Genomic DNA, 15,392 nt, shown 5'->3' on the forward strand with positions numbered 1-15,392 from the left:
TTAGCCTTCATGCAACGTTTCATATGGTAAAGATGCGAACAGACAAAGTTATGTTTGAAATTGCATAAAAACGTGAAAAGCTTGTATATGGAGAGAGTTGAGCAATTCCAAAGCATCAGTGTGGACCGTTGTACTCTATTTAGTATTCATAGAAGTCTAAGTGGCTAGTTTAGCCTTCGTGCAACGTTTCGTAAGGTAAAGATGCGAATAGACCAAGTTATGTTTGAAATTGCACTAAAACGTGACATGCTTATCTATGGAGAGAGTTGAGCAATTCCAAAGCATCATGTGGATCGTTGTACTCCATTTAGTATTCTTAGAAGTCTAACTGGCTAGTTTAGCCTTCATGCAACGTTTCGTAACATAAAGATGCGAATAGACCAAGTTATGTTTGAAATTGCACAAAAATGTGAAAAGCTCGTATATGGAGAGAACGAAGCTCTTCCAAATCATCAATGTGGACCGTTGTACGCTATTTAGTATTCTTAGAAGTCTAATTTGCTAGTTTAGCCTTCGTGTAACGTTTCGTAAGGTAAAGATGCTAATAGACCAAGTTATGTTTGAAATTGCACAAAAACGTGAAAAGCTCGTATATGGAGGAAGTTGAGCAATTCCAAAGCATCAATGTGGACCGTTGTTCTCTATTTAGTATTCTTAGAAGTCTAACTTGCGAGTTTAGCCTTCGTGCAACGTTTCGTAAGGTAAAGATTCGAATAGACCAAGTTATGTTTAAATTTTCATAAGAACGTGAAAAGCTCATATTATGTGAGAGTTGAGCAATTCCAAAGCATCAATGTGGACCCTTGTACTATATTTAGTATTCTTAGAAGTCTAACGTACTAGTATAGCCTTCGTGCAACGTTTCGTAAGGTAAAGATGCGAATAGACCAAGTTATGTTTGGAATTGCACAAAAACATGACATGCTTATCTATGCAGAGAGAGTTGAGCAATTCCACAACATCAATATGGACCGTTGTACTCTATTTCGTATTCTTAGAAGTCTAACTGGCTAGTTTAGCATTCGTGCAACGTTTCGTAAGGTGAAGATGCGAATAGACCAACTTATGTTTGAAATTGCACTAAAACGTGACATGCTTATCCATGGAGAGAGTTGAGCAATTCCAAAGCATCAATGTGGATCGTGGACTCCATTTAGTGTTCTTAGAAATCTGACTGGCTAGTTTAGCCTTCGTGCAACGTTTCGTAAGGTAAAGATGCGAATAGACCAAGTTATGTTTGAAATTGCACTAAAACATGACATGCTTATCTATGGAGAGTGTTGAGCAATTCCACAGCATCAATATGGACCGTTGTACTCTATTTCGTATTCTTAGAAGTCTAACTGGCTAGTTTAGCCTTCGTGCAACGTTTCGTAAGGTAAAGATGTGAATAGACCAAGTTATGTTTGAAATTGCACTAAAACGTGACATGCTTATCTATGGAGAGAGTTGAGCAATTCCAAAGCATCAATGTGGATCGTTGTACTCCATTTAGTATTCTTAGAAGTCTAACTGGCTAGTTTAGCCTTCGCGCAACGTTTCGTAAGGTAAAGATGCGAATAGACCAAGTTATGTTTGAAATTGCACAAAAACGTGAAAAGCTCGTATATGGAGAGAGCTGAGCTATTCCAAATCATCAATGTGGACCGTTGTACTCTATTTAGTATTCTTAGAAGTCTAATTTGCTAGTTTAGCCTTCGTGTATTGTTTCGGAAGGTAAAGATGCGAATAGACCAAGTTATGTTTGAAATTGCACAAAAACGTGAAAAGCTCGTATATGAAGAGAGTTCAGCAATTCCAAAGCATCAATGTGAAAACCCAAGTTAAAAAAAAAAAAAAAAAGGTATCGGGATTTGAGGCGTCAGTATTGGGTGGCGTGGAATGAAAGTTGATATTGGTAAATATGTTGCTAGGTGTCTCACATATCAATAAGTGAAGACGGAACACCAAAGACCAATGGGGTTGTTGCAACCGCTTTAAATCGCTCAATGGAAATGTGAGAATATCACAATGAATTTTATGACAGCACTATCATGGACACCGAAAAGGAAGGACACAATGTGGGTGATTGTGGATCAATTGACGAAGTCGGCACATTTTCTTCCAATTAATAAGACCGACTCACTTGAGTCATTGAGTAGATTGTATGTGCGGGAGATTGTGAGGTTGCATGGAGTTCCGTTGAGCATTGTGTCGGATAGAGATCCGCGTTTCACGGGACGTTTTTGAGAGAGTTTGCAAAAGCATTAGGTACTAAGTTGACTATGTCTACTTCGTTTCATTCGAAGACCGATGGATAAAGTGAGAGAACGATTCAAATACCGGAAGATATGTTGAGGGCGTGTGTTATGGATTTTGGTAAGAGTTGATTACTTACATTTGGCCTGGTTTGTCTACAACAACTCGTACCAAAGTCGTATCGGAATGGCACCTTTTGAGGTTTGTATGGAAGGCCATGTCGATCACCTTTATGTTGGGCGGAAGTTGGAGAGAAAGTGTTTCCGGACCTGAATTTGTGAAGGATGCCAAACTCAAGGTAGAGGAGATTAAGAAGAGGTTGCTTATAGCCCAAAGCCGAGAAAAATCCTATGCGGATAGAAGGAGACCATTGGAGTTCTCGGTAGGAGACAAAGTGTTTGTGAAAGTACGCCTAAGGAGAGGAGTGCAACGTTTTAGCAAGTAAGGTAAGTTAGTACCAAGATATGTTGGACCTTTTGAGATTCTGGAGAGAGTTGGGGAAGTGGCATACCGTTTGGCATTACCACCAAAATTGTCGAATGTGCATAATGTGTTTCATGTTTCGACACTTCGAAAGTATGAACCGGACCCTTCACATGTGTTGGATTGGGAGACATTGACGGTGGAGGATGACAGAACCTATTTTGTGCAACCGGTGAGAATTCTGGATAGGCAAGATAAGGTTACGAGGACACATTGGTGAAAGTGTTGTGGATGCATCAGGGAACCGAGAAAGCAACTTGGGAATTTGAATCCAAAATGAAGAAAAAGTATCCACATCTATTCGACTTCTCAGGTGTGACTTAAATTTCGAGGACGAAATTTATTTAAGGGGGAAAGGATGTGAAAACCCAAGTTAAAAAAAAAATGAAGTGTCCGGACACCCAAACAAGTGTCCGGACACCTCGAATAGTTTTTGAGCAGATATGCAATCTGACTCATTTTCTTCGCAAAGTGTCCGGACACCCTTTAGAGCCGTCCAGACACTTATCGGGAAATTGGGTTTTAAAACATGTTTAACATTTCTGGGTTCATTATATTCCACTGGTTTTACAGAAATAGCCGAGAGAGAGAGAGAGTGTGGAGAGAAGGTGATTTTGAAGGAGATCAAGGAGAAGAAAGCTTGAATCAAGAGTTTGGAACTTGTGTAAGCTTGGTTTTCAAGATTTCTTCAAGATTGAGGTAAGATTTCCATTTGTTTTGAAACTAGGGTTATGGGTTTTGTGGGATTTCGTGAAATTAGAAGTTTTGGAGTAAAAGATTGTTGAGTAATCAAAGTTTATGTATATTGATGCTAGATTTGAGCTTGGATTGAAGTGTGGAGATAGGAGGAGAGATGGTTGTGCTAGGGTTTGAAGATTTGGGCAAAGTGAGTAGTTTACCTTGAAATTTTGAGATAAATGTGAGTAGTTGGTTTGGAAAATAATAATTTTGGGGTGTAAATTGAATTGTAATTGTGTGTATGGTTTAGGTTGATTGGGCTTGGAAGAGTGGTGGAGTTTTACCCAAACGAGGTAGGGATTTTCTTAACCCTCAATTTCGAACACTTTTGGCTACCCGAATTGTGGTTAATTTCATTCGTTTCCGCCCTATTGTTCAAGGGGAAACAAACCTTTGCATGTATACTATTGTGCGTGAGATACTCTTGTTGTTAAATGATTGTGTTTGAGGCATTACCCTTGGACACTCGATCACCTATCGAGTAGTCAATGCTCTTTATCATATGTTTGAATGACATTGCGCGCAATTGAATTTAGTTGCATAACATTCATGTGTGATATTACATTTGATGCATGGGGGAAGTGGTGGATTGGATTTGGTGCGTACATCAACATGTACTAGTGGTTCCGGTTATTTGGCTCTAGTGACACGGTTGATAGTACTTGTATGGACATGCACTAGTGGTTCCGGTTAATTGGCTCTAGTGGCATGGTATGGAATATTTGTGAGAGCTTGTGCTAGTGGTTCCGGTTAATTGGCTCTAGCGACATGGCTCGGTTAGATGTAAGAATTACATTTGTTTGATGACATGGCATATTGTTGCATAGCTTTATTTCTTATGACATTCTGGCCTTATTCCTTGTTTTATGCTCCTACTCAATATCCCTACTGAGCCTCCTGCTCACTGTTTTATTTTCCCCCTCCTCAGGTGATATAGGTACTAGCGCTAGTGCTCCGACCACGGATCAGCAGGGAGGCGCGTGACGAGAATGGCCTGGACTAGTGTTGGTGTGGTGGTTTGCTTTTATTATGTTTAAGTAGTGTTTATGTTATGGATGAATGATGATTTTGGTTGGTTAGGCTTGAGGCCTTAGTATGTACATGCGTATAGGATTTATGATTTGGGATGATATGGACTGAGGCCCTGGATGATTATTTTGGTGGTATGGGAATTGTGTGGTTTAAATTGTTATATTTTGTGCAGGGAGCATTCTCCGAAATACGGGGAGGTGTTGTCGGATTTTTGTTTAAATTTGCGTTGGTATTATGGTATTTGAGTCTTGGTATTTTAGGTGGCAGCACGTGGGTGCACACACGTGTTGCCAATAAGTCACGTTCCTGGGACGGGGCGTGACAATCAATGTGGACCGTTGTTCTCTATTTAGAATTCTTAGAAGTCTAACTTGCGAGTTTAGCCTTCGTGCAATGTTTCGTAAGGTAAAGATGTGAATAGACCAAGTTATGATTAAAATTTCACAAGAACGTGAAGAGCTCATATATGGTGAGAGTTGAGCAATTCCAAAGCATCAATGTGGACCCTTGTACTATATTTAGTATTCTTAGAAGTCTAACGTACGAGTTTAGCCTTCGTGCAACATTTCGTAAGGTAAAGATGCGAATAGACCAAGTTATGTTTGGAATTGCACAAAAACGTGAAAAGCTCGTATATGGAGAGAGTTGAGGAATTCATAAGCATCAATGTGGACCGCTGTACTCTATTTAGTATTCTTAGAAGTCTAGTGTACTAGTTTAGCCTTCGTGCAACGTTTCGTAAGGTAAAGATGCGAATAGACCAAGTTATGTTCGAAATTGCACGAAAATGTGAAAAGCTCGTATCTGGAGAGAGTTGGGCAATTCCAAAGCATCAATGTGGACCGTTGTACTCTATTTAGTGTTCTTAGAAGTCGAACCTGCTCATTTAGCCTTCGTGCAACGTTTCGTAAGGTAAAGATGCGAACAGACCAAGTTATGTTTAGAATTGTACAAAAACGTGAAAAGCTCGTATATGGAGAGAGCTAGGCAATTCCAAAGCATCAATGTGGACCGTTGTACTCTTTTTAGTGTTTTTGGAAGTCTAACCTGCTCATTTAGCCTTCGTGCAACGTTTCGTAAGGTAAAGATGCGAATAGACCAAGTTATGTTTGAAATTGCATAAAAACGTGAAAAGCTCGAATATGGAGAGAGTTGAGCAATTCCAAAGCATCAATGTGGACCGTTGTACTCTATTTAGTATTCTTAGAAGTCTAACGGGCTAGTTTAGCCTTCGTGCAACGTTTCGTAAGGTAAAGATGCGAATGGACCAAGTTATGTTTGAAATTGCATAAAAACGTGAAAAGCTCGTATATGGAGAGAGTTGAGCAATTCCAAAGCATCAATGTGGACCGTTGTAATCTATTTAGTATTCTTAGAAGTCTAATTGGCGAGTTTAGCCTTCGTGCAATGTTTCGTAAGGTAAAGATGCGAATAGACCAAGTTATGTTTAAAATTTCACAAGAACGTGAAGAGCTCATATATGGTGAGAGTTGAGCAATTCCAAAGCATCAATGTGGACCCTTGTACTATATTTAGTATTCTTAGAAGTCTAACGTACGAGTTTAGCCTTCGTGCAACATTTCGTAAGGTAAAGATGCGAATAGACCAAGTTATGTTTGGAATTGCACAAAAACGTGAAAAGCTCGTATATGGAGAGAGTTGAGGAATTCATAAGCATCAATGTGGACCGCTGTACTCTATTTAGTATTCTTAGAAGTCTAGTGTACTAGTTTAGCCTTCGTGCAACGTTTCGTAAGGTAAAGATGCGAATAGACCAAGTTATGTTCGAAATTGCACGAAAATGTGAAAAGCTCGTATCTAGAGAGAGTTGGGCAATTCCAAAGCATCAATGTGTACCGTTGTACTCTATTTAGTGTTCTTGGAAGTCGAACCTGCTCATTTAGCCTTCGTGCAACGTTTCATAAGGTAAAGATGCGAACAGACCAAGTTATGTTTAGAATTGTACAAAAACGTGAAAAGCTCGTATATGGAGAGAGCTGGGCAATTCCAAAGCATCAATGTGGACCGTTGTACTCTTTTTAGTGTTTTTGGAAGTCTAACCTGCTCATTTAGCCTTCGTGCAACGTTTCATAAGGTAAAGATGCGAATAGACCAAGTTATGTTTGAAATTGCATAAAAACGTGAAAAGCTCGAATATGGAGAGAGTTGAGCAATTCCAAAGCATCATTGTGGACCGTTGTACTCTATTTAGTATTCTTAGAAGTCTAACGGGCTAGTTTAGCCTTCGTGCAACGTTTCGTAAGGTAAAGATGCGAATGGACCAAGTTATGTTTGAAATTGCATAAAAACGTGAAAAGCTCGTATATGGAGAGAGTTGAGCAATTCGAAAGCATCAATGTGGAATGTTGTAATCTATTTAGTATTCTTAGAAGTCTAATTGGCGAGTTTAGCCTTCGTGCAATGTTTCGTAAGGTAAAGATGCGAATAGACCAAGTTATGTTTAAAATTTCACAAGAACGTGAAGAGCTCATATATGGTGAGAGTTGAGCAATTCCAAAGCATCAATGTGGACCCTTGTACTATATTTAGTATTCTTAGAAGTCTAACGTACGAGTTTAGCCTTCGTGCAACATTTCGTAAGGTAAAGATGCGAATAGACCAAGTTATGTTTGGAATTGCACAAAAACGTGAAAAGCTCGTATATGGAGAGAGTTGAGGAATTCCAAAGCATCAATGTGGACCGCTGTACTCTATTTAGTGTTCTTAGAAGTCGAACCTGCTCATTTAGCCTTCGTGCAACGTTTCGTAAGGTAAAGATGCGAACAGACCAAGTTATGTTTAGAATTGTACAAAAACGTGAAAAGCTCATATATGGAGAGAGCTGGGCAATTCCAAAGCATCAATGTGGACCGTTGTACTGTTTTTAGTGTTTTTGGAAGTCTAACCTGCTCATTTAGGCTTCGTGCAACGTTTCGTAAGGTAAAGATGCGAATAGACCAAGTTATGTTTGAAATTGCATAAAAACGTGAAAAGCTCGAATATGGAGAGAGTTGAGCAATTCCAAAGCATCATTGTGGACCGTTGTACTCTATTTAGTATTCTTAGAAGTCTAACGGGCTAGTTTAGCCTTCGTGCAACGTTTCGTAAGGTAAAGATGCGAATGGACCAAGTTATGTTTGAAATTGCATAAAAACGTGAAAAGCTCGTATATGGAGAGAGTTGAGCAATTCCAAAGCATCAATGTGGACCGTTGTAATCTATTTAGTATTCTTAGAAGTCTAATTGGCTAGTTTAGCCTTCGTGCAACGTTTCGTAAGGTAAAGATGCGAATAGACCAAGTTATGTTTGAAATTGCACTAAAACATGACATGCTTATCTATGGAGAGAGTTGGGCAATTCCAAAGCATCAATATGGACCGTTATACTGTTTTTATGGTTTTTAGAAGTCTAACCTGCTCGTTTAGCCTTCGTGCAACGTTTCGTAAGGTAAAGATGCGAATGGACCAAGTTATGTTTGAAATTGCACAAAAACGTGAAAAGCTCGTATATGGAGAGAGTTGAGCAATTCCAAAGCATCAATGTGGACCGTTGTACTCTATTTAGTATTCTTAGAAGTCTAACGGGCTAGTTTAGACTTCGTGCAACGTTTCATATGGTAAAGATGCGAATAGACCAGGTTATGTTTGAAATTGCATAAAAACGTGAAAAGCTCGTATATGAAGAGAGTTGAGCAATTCCAAAGCATCAATGTGGACCGTTGTACTCTATTTAGTATTCTTAGAACTCCAACAGGCTAGTTTAGCCTTCGTGCAACGTTTCGTAAGGTAAAGATGCGAATAGACCAAGTTATGTTTGAAATTGCATAAAAACGTGCAAAGCTCGTATATGGAGAGAGTTGAGAAATTCCAAACAATCAATGTGGACCGTTGTACTCCATTTAGTATTCTTAGAAGTCTAATTGGCTAGTTTAGCCTTCGTGCAACGTTTCGTAAGGTAAAGATGCGAATAGAGCAAGTTATGTTTGAAATTGCACTAAAACATGACATGCTTATCTATAGAGAGAGTTGAGAAATTCCAAAGCATCAATGTGGACCATTGTACTCTTTTTAGTGTTTTTAGAAGTCTAACCTACGCATTTAGTCTTCGTGCAACGTTTCGTAAGGTGAAGATGCGAATAGACCAAGTTATGTTTGAAATTGCACAAAACCGTGAAAAGCTAGTATGTGGAGAGAGTTGCGCAATTCCAAAGCATCAATGTGGACCGTTGTACTATATTTGGTATTCTTAGAAGTCTAACTGGCTAGTTTAGCCTTCGTGCAACGTCTGATAAGGTAAAGATGCGATTAGGCCAAGTTATGTTTGAAATTGCATAAAAAAGTGAAAAGCTTGTATATGGAGAGAGTTGAGCAATTCCAAAGCAACAATGTGGACCGTTGTACTCTATTTAGTATTCTTAGAAGTCTAACAGGCTAGTTTAGCCTTCGTGCAACGTTTCGTAAAGTAAAGATGCGAATAGACCAAGTTATGTTTGAAATTACAGGAAAACGTGAAAAGCTCGTATATGGAGAGAGTTGAGCTATTCCAAAGCATCAATGTGGACCGTTGTACTCTATTTAGTATTCTTAGAAGTCTAACTGGCTAGTTTAGCCTTCGTGCAACGTCTGATAAGGTAAAGATGCGATTAGGCCAAGTTATGTTTGAAATTGCATAAAAAAGTGAAAAGCTCGTATATGGAGAGAGTTGAGCAATTCCAAAGCAACAATGTGGACCGTTGTACTCTATTTAGTATTCTTAGAAGTCTAGCTGGCTAGTTTAGCCTTCGTGCAACGTTTTGTAACGTAAAGATGCGAATAGGCCAAGTTATGTTTGAAATTGCACTAAAACATGACATGCTTATCTATGGAGAGAGTTGAGCAATTCCAAAGCATAAATGTGGTCCGTTGTTCTCTTTTTAGTGTTTTTAGAAGTCTAACCTGCTCATTTAGCGTTCGTGCAACGTTTCGTAAGGTAAAGATGCGAATAGACCAAGTTATGTTTGAAATTACACAAAAACGTGAAAAGCTCGTATATGGAGAGAGTTGAGCAATTCCAAAGCATCAATGTGGACCGTTGTACTCTATTTAGTATTCTTTGAAGTCTAACTGGCTAGTTTAGCCTTCGTGTAACGTTTCGTAAGGTAAACATGCGAATAGACCAAGTTATGTTTAAAATTGCACAAAAACGTGAAAAGCTCGTATATGGAGAGAGTTGAGCAATTCCAAAGCATCAATGTGGACCGTTGTACTCTATTTAGTATTCTTTGAAGTCTAACTGGCTAGTTTAGCCTTCGTGCAACGTTTCGTAAGGTAAAGATGCGAATAGGCCAAGTTATGTTTGAAATTGCATAAAAACGTGAAAAGCTCGTATATGGAGAGAGTTGAGCAATTCCAAAGGAACAATGTGGACCGTTGTACTCTATTTGGTATTCTTAGAAGTCTAACTGGCTAGTTTAGCCTTCGTGCAACGTCTGATAAGGTAAAGATGCGATTAGGCCAAGTTATGTTTGAAATTGCATAAAAAAGTGAAAAGCTCGTATATGGAGAGAGTTGAGCAATTCCAAAGCAACAATGTGGACCGTTGTACTCTATTTAGTATTCTTAGAAGTCTAGCTGGCTAGTTTAGCCTTCGTGCAACGTTTTGTAACGTAAAGATGCGAATAGGCCAAGTTATGTTTGAAATTGCACTAAAACATGACATGCTTATCTATGGAGAGAGTTGAGCAATTCCAAAGCATAAATGTGGTCCGTTGTTCTCTTTTTAGTGTTTTTAGAAGTCTAACCTGCTCATTTAGCGTTCGTGCAACGTTTCGTAAGGTAAAGATGCGAATAGACCAAGTTATGTTTGAAATTACACAAAAACGTGAAAAGCTCGTATATGGAGAGAGTTGAGCAATTCCAAAGCATCAATGTGGACCGTTGTACTCTATTTAGTATTCTTTGAAGTCTAACTGGCTAGTTTAGCCTTCGTGTAACGTTTCGTAAGGTAAACATGCGAATAGACCAAGTTATGTTTAAAATTGCACAAAAACGTGAAAAGCTCGTATATGGAGAGAGTTGAGCAATTCCAAAGCATCAATGTGGACCGTTGTACTCTATTTAGTATTCTTTGAAGTCTAACTGGCTAGTTTAGCCTTCGTGCAACGTTTCGTAAGGTAAAGATGCGAATAGGCCAAGTTATGTTTGAAATTGCATAAAAACGTGAAAAGCTCGTATATGGAGAGAGTTGAGCAATTCCAAAGGAACAATGTGGACCGTTGTACTCTATTTAGTATTCTTAGAAGTCTAACTGGCTAGTTTAGCCTTCGTGCAATGTTTCGTAAGGTAAAGATGCGAATAGACCAAGTTATGTTTGAAATTACATAAAACGTGAAAAGCTCGTATATGGAGAGAGTTGAGCAATTCCAAGGCATCAATGTGGACCGTTGTACTCTATTTAGTATTCTTAGAAGTCTAACTAGCTAGTTTAGCCTTCGTGCAACGTTTCATATGGTAAAGATGCGAATAGACCAGGTTATGTTTGAAATTGCATAAAAACGTGAAAAGCTCGTATATGAAGAGAGTTGAGCAATTCCAAAGCATCAATGTGGAACGTTGTTCTCTATTTAGTATTCTTAGAAGTCTAACTGCTAGTTTAGCCTTCGTGCAACGTTTCGTAAGGTAAAGATGTTAATAGACCAAGTTATGTTTGAAATTGCACTAAAACAATACATAATTATCCACGGAGAGAGTTGAGCAATTCCAAAGCACCAATGTGGACCGTTGTACTCTTTTTAGTGTTTTTAGAAGTCTAACCTGCTCGTTTAGCCTTCGTGCAACGTTTCGTAAGGTAAAGATGTGAATAGACCAAGTTATGTTTGAAATTGTACAAAAACGTGAAAAGCTCATATATGGAGAGAGTTGAGCAATTCCAAAGCATCAATGTGGACCGTTGTACTCTATTTAGTATTCCTAGAAGTCTAACTGGCTAGTTTAGCCTTCGTGTAACGTTTCGTAAGGTAAACATGCGAATAGACCAAGTTATGTTTGAAATTGCATAAAAACATGAAAAGCTCGTATATGGGGAGAGTTGAGCTATTCCAAAGCATCAATGTGGACCGTTGTACTCTATTTAGTATTCTTCGAAGTCTAACTGGCTAGTTTAGCCTTCGTGTAACGTTTCGTAAGGTAAACATGCGAATAGACCAAGTTATGTTTAAAATTGCACAAAAACGTGAAAAGCTCGTATATGGAGAGAGTTGAGCAATTCCAAAGCATCAATGTGGACCGTTGTACTCTATTTAGTATTCTTTGAAGTCTAACTGGCTAGTTTAGCCTTCGTGCAACGTTTCGTAAGGTAAAGATGCGAATAGGCCAAGTTATGTTTGAAATTGCATAAAAACGTGAAAAGCTCGTATATGGAGAGAGTTGAGCAATTCCAAAGGAACAATGTGGACCGTTGTACTCTATTTAGTATTCTTAGAAGTCTAACTGGCTAGTTTAGCCTTCGTGCAACGTTTCGTAAGGTAAAGATGCGAATAGACCAAGTTATGTTTGAAATTACATAAAACGTGAAAAGCTCGTATATGGAGAGAGTTGAGCAATTCCAAGGCATCAATGTGGACCGTTGTACTCTATTTAGTATTCTTAGAAGTCTAACTAGCTAGTTTAGCCTTCGTGCAACGTTTCGTAAGGTAAAGATGCGAATAGACCAAGTTATGTTTGAAATTGCATAAAACGTGAAAAGCTCGTATATGGAGAGAGTTGAGCTATTCCAAAGCATCAATGTGGAACGTTGTTCTCTATTTAGTATTCTTAGAAGTCTAACTGCTAGTTTAGCCTTCGTGCAACGTTTCGTAAGGTAAAGATGTTAATAGACCAAGTTATGTTTGAAATTGCACTAAAACAATACATAATTATCCACGGAGAGAGTTGAGCAATTCCAAAGCACCAATGTGGACCGTTGTACTCTTTTTAGTGTTTTTAGAAGTCTAACCTGCTCGTTTAGCCTTCGTGCAACGTTTCGTAAGGTAAAGATGTGAATAGACCAAGTTATGTTTGAAATTGTACAAAAACGTGAAAAGCTCATATATGGAGAGAGTTGAGCAATTCCAAAGCATCAATGTGGACCGTTGTACTCTATTTAGTATTCCTAGAAGTCTAACTGGCTAGTTTAGCCTTCGTGTAACGTTTCGTAAGGTAAACATGCGAATAGACCAAGTTATGTTTGAAATTGCATAAAAACATGAAAAGCTCGTATATGGGGAGAGTTGAGCTATTCCAAAGCATCAATGTGGACCGTTGTACTCTATTTAGTATTCTTCGAAGTCTAACTGGCTAGTTTAGCCTTCGTGTAACGTTTCGTAAGGTAAACATGCGAATAGACCAAGTTATGTTTAAAATTGCACAAAAACGTGAAAAGCTCGTATATGGAGAGAGTTGAGCAATTCCAAAGCATCAATGTGGACCGTTGTACTCTATTTAGTATTCTTTGAAGTCTAACTGGCTAGTTTAGCCTTCGTGCAACGTTTCGTAAGGTAAAGATGCGAATAGGCCAAGATATGTTTGAAATTGCATAAAAACGTGAAAAGCTCGTATATGGAGAGAGTTGAGCAATTCCAAAGGAACAATGTGGACCGTTGTACTCTATTTAGTATTCTTAGAAGTCTAACTGGCTAGTTTAGCCTTCGTGCAACGTTTCGTAAGGTAAAGATGCGAATAGACCAAGTTATGTTTGAAATTACATAAAACGTGAAAAGCTCGTATATGGAGAGAGTTGAGCAATTCCAAGGCATCAATGTGGACCGTTGTACTCTATTTAGTATTCTTAGAAGTCTAATTAGCTAGTATAGCCTTCGTGCAACGTTTCGTAAGGTAAAGATGCGAATAGACCAAGTTATGTTTGAAATTGCATAAAACGTGAAAAGCTCGTATATGGAGAGAGTTGAGCTATTCCAAAGCATCAATGTGGACCGTTGTTCTCTATTTAGTATTCTTAGAAGTCTAACTGCTAGTTTAGCCTTCGTGCAACGTTTCGTAAGGTAAAGATGTTAATAGACCAAGTTATGTTTGAAATTGCACTAAAACGTGACATAATTATCCACGGAGAGAGTTGAGCAATTCCAAAGCACCAATGTGGACCGTTGTACTCTTTTTAGTGTTTTTAGAAGTCTAACCTGCTCGTTTAGCCTTCGTGCAACGTTTCGTAAGGTAAAGATGCGAATAGACCAAGTTATGTTTGAAATTGTACAAAAACGTGAAAAGCTCATATATGGAGAGAGTTGAGCAATTCCAAAGCATCAATGTGGACCGTTGTACTCTATTTAGTATTCCTAGAAGTCTAACTGGCTAGTTTAGCCTTCGTGTAACGTTTCGTAAGGTAAACATGCGAATAGACCAAGTTATGTTTGAAATTGCATAAAAACATGAAAAGCTCGTATATGGGGAGAGTTGAGCTATTCCAAAGCATCAATGTGGACCGTTGTACTCTATTTAGTATTCTTCGAAGTCTAACTGGCTAGTTTAGCCTTCGTGTAACGTTTCGTAAGGTAAACAGGCGAATAGACCAAGTTATGTTTAAAATTGCACAAAAACGTGAAAAGCTCGTATATGGAGAGAGTTGAGCAATTCCAAAGCATCAATGTGGACCGTTGTACTCTATTTAGTATTCTTCGAAGTCTAACTGGCTAGTTTAGCCTTCGTGTAACGTTTCGTAAGGTAAACATGCGAATAGACCAAGTTATGTTTAAAATTGCACAAAAACGTGAAAAGCTCGTATATGGAGAGAGTTGAGCAATTCCAAAGCATCAATGTGGACCGTTGTACTCTATTTAGTATTCTTTGAAGTCTAACTGGCTAGTTTAGCCTTCGTGCAACGTTTCGTAAGGTAAAGATGCGAATAGGCCAAGTTATGTTTGAAATTGCATAAAAACGTGAAAAGCTCGTATATGGAGAGAGTTGAGCAATTCCAAAGGAACAATGTGGACCGTTGTACTCTATTTAGTATTCTTAGAAGTCTAACTGGCTAGTTTAGCCTTCGTGCAACGTTTCGTAAGGTAAAGATGCGAATAGACCAAGTTATGTTTGAAATTACATAAAACGTGAAAAGCTCGTATATGGAGAGAGTTGAGCAATTCCAAGGCATCAATGTGGACCGTTGTACTCTATTTAGTATTCTTAGAAGTCTAACTAGCTAGTTTAGCCTTCGTGCAACGTTTCATATGGTAAAGATGCGAATAGACCAGGTTATGTTTGAAATTGCATAAAAACGTGAAAAGCTCGTATATGAAGAGAGTTGAGCAATTCCAAAGCATCAATGTGGAACGTTGTTCTCTATTTAGTATTCTTAGAAGTCTAACTGCTAGTTTAGCCTTCGTGCAACGTTTCGTAAGGTAAAGATGTTAATAGACCAAGTTATGTTTGAAATTGCACTAAAACAATACATAATTATCCACGGAGAGAGTTGAGCAATTCCAAAGCACCAATGTGGACCGTTGTACTCTTTTTAGTGTTTTTAGAAGTCTAACCTGCTCGTTTAGCCTTCGTGCAACGTTTCGTAAGGTAAAGATGTGAATAGACCAAGTTATGTTTGAAATTGTACAAAAACGTGAAAAGCTCATATATGGAGAGAGTTGAGCAATTCCAAAGCATCAATGTGGACCGTTGTACTCTATTTAGTATTCCTAGAAGTCTAACTGGCTAGTTTAGCCTTCGTGTAACGTTTCGTAAGGTAAACATGCGAATAGACCAAGTTATGTTTGAAATTGCATAAAAACATGAAAAGCTCGTATATGGGGAGAGTTGAGCTATTCCAAAGCATCAATGTGGACCGTTGTACTCTATTTAGTATTCTTCGAAGTCTAACTGGCTAGTTTAGCCTTCGTGTAACGTTTCGTAAGGTAAACATGCGAATAGACCAAGTTATGT

General features: G+C 38.5%; 1 protein-coding gene and 1 long non-coding RNA gene across 2 annotated transcripts; both read left to right on the forward strand.

Annotated features, from left to right (window-relative positions):
• Positions 1-2,455: 2,455 nt before the first annotated feature.
• On the forward strand, positions 2,456-2,941 carry LOC119983412. The gene is made up of 2 exons (XM_038827099.1): positions 2,456-2,644; positions 2,729-2,941. Exons 1-2 carry the CDS (start codon positions 2,456-2,458, stop codon positions 2,939-2,941), a joined length of 402 nt encoding a protein of 133 aa, XP_038683027.1.
• A 164-nt stretch (positions 2,942-3,105) lies between these two features.
• Positions 3,106-4,445, forward strand: LOC119984716. Its single transcript, XR_005464956.1, has 3 exons — positions 3,106-3,420; positions 3,537-3,752; positions 4,388-4,445. It is a non-coding gene; the product is annotated as an uncharacterized LOC119984716 (long non-coding RNA).
• Positions 4,446-15,392: the final 10,947 nt, after the last annotated feature.

Source organism: Tripterygium wilfordii, chromosome 18, assembly GCF_013401445.1.
Source record: "Tripterygium wilfordii isolate XIE 37 chromosome 18, ASM1340144v1, whole genome shotgun sequence".
In the NCBI taxonomy this organism is placed as follows: Eukaryota; Viridiplantae; Streptophyta; class Magnoliopsida; order Celastrales; family Celastraceae; genus Tripterygium; species Tripterygium wilfordii.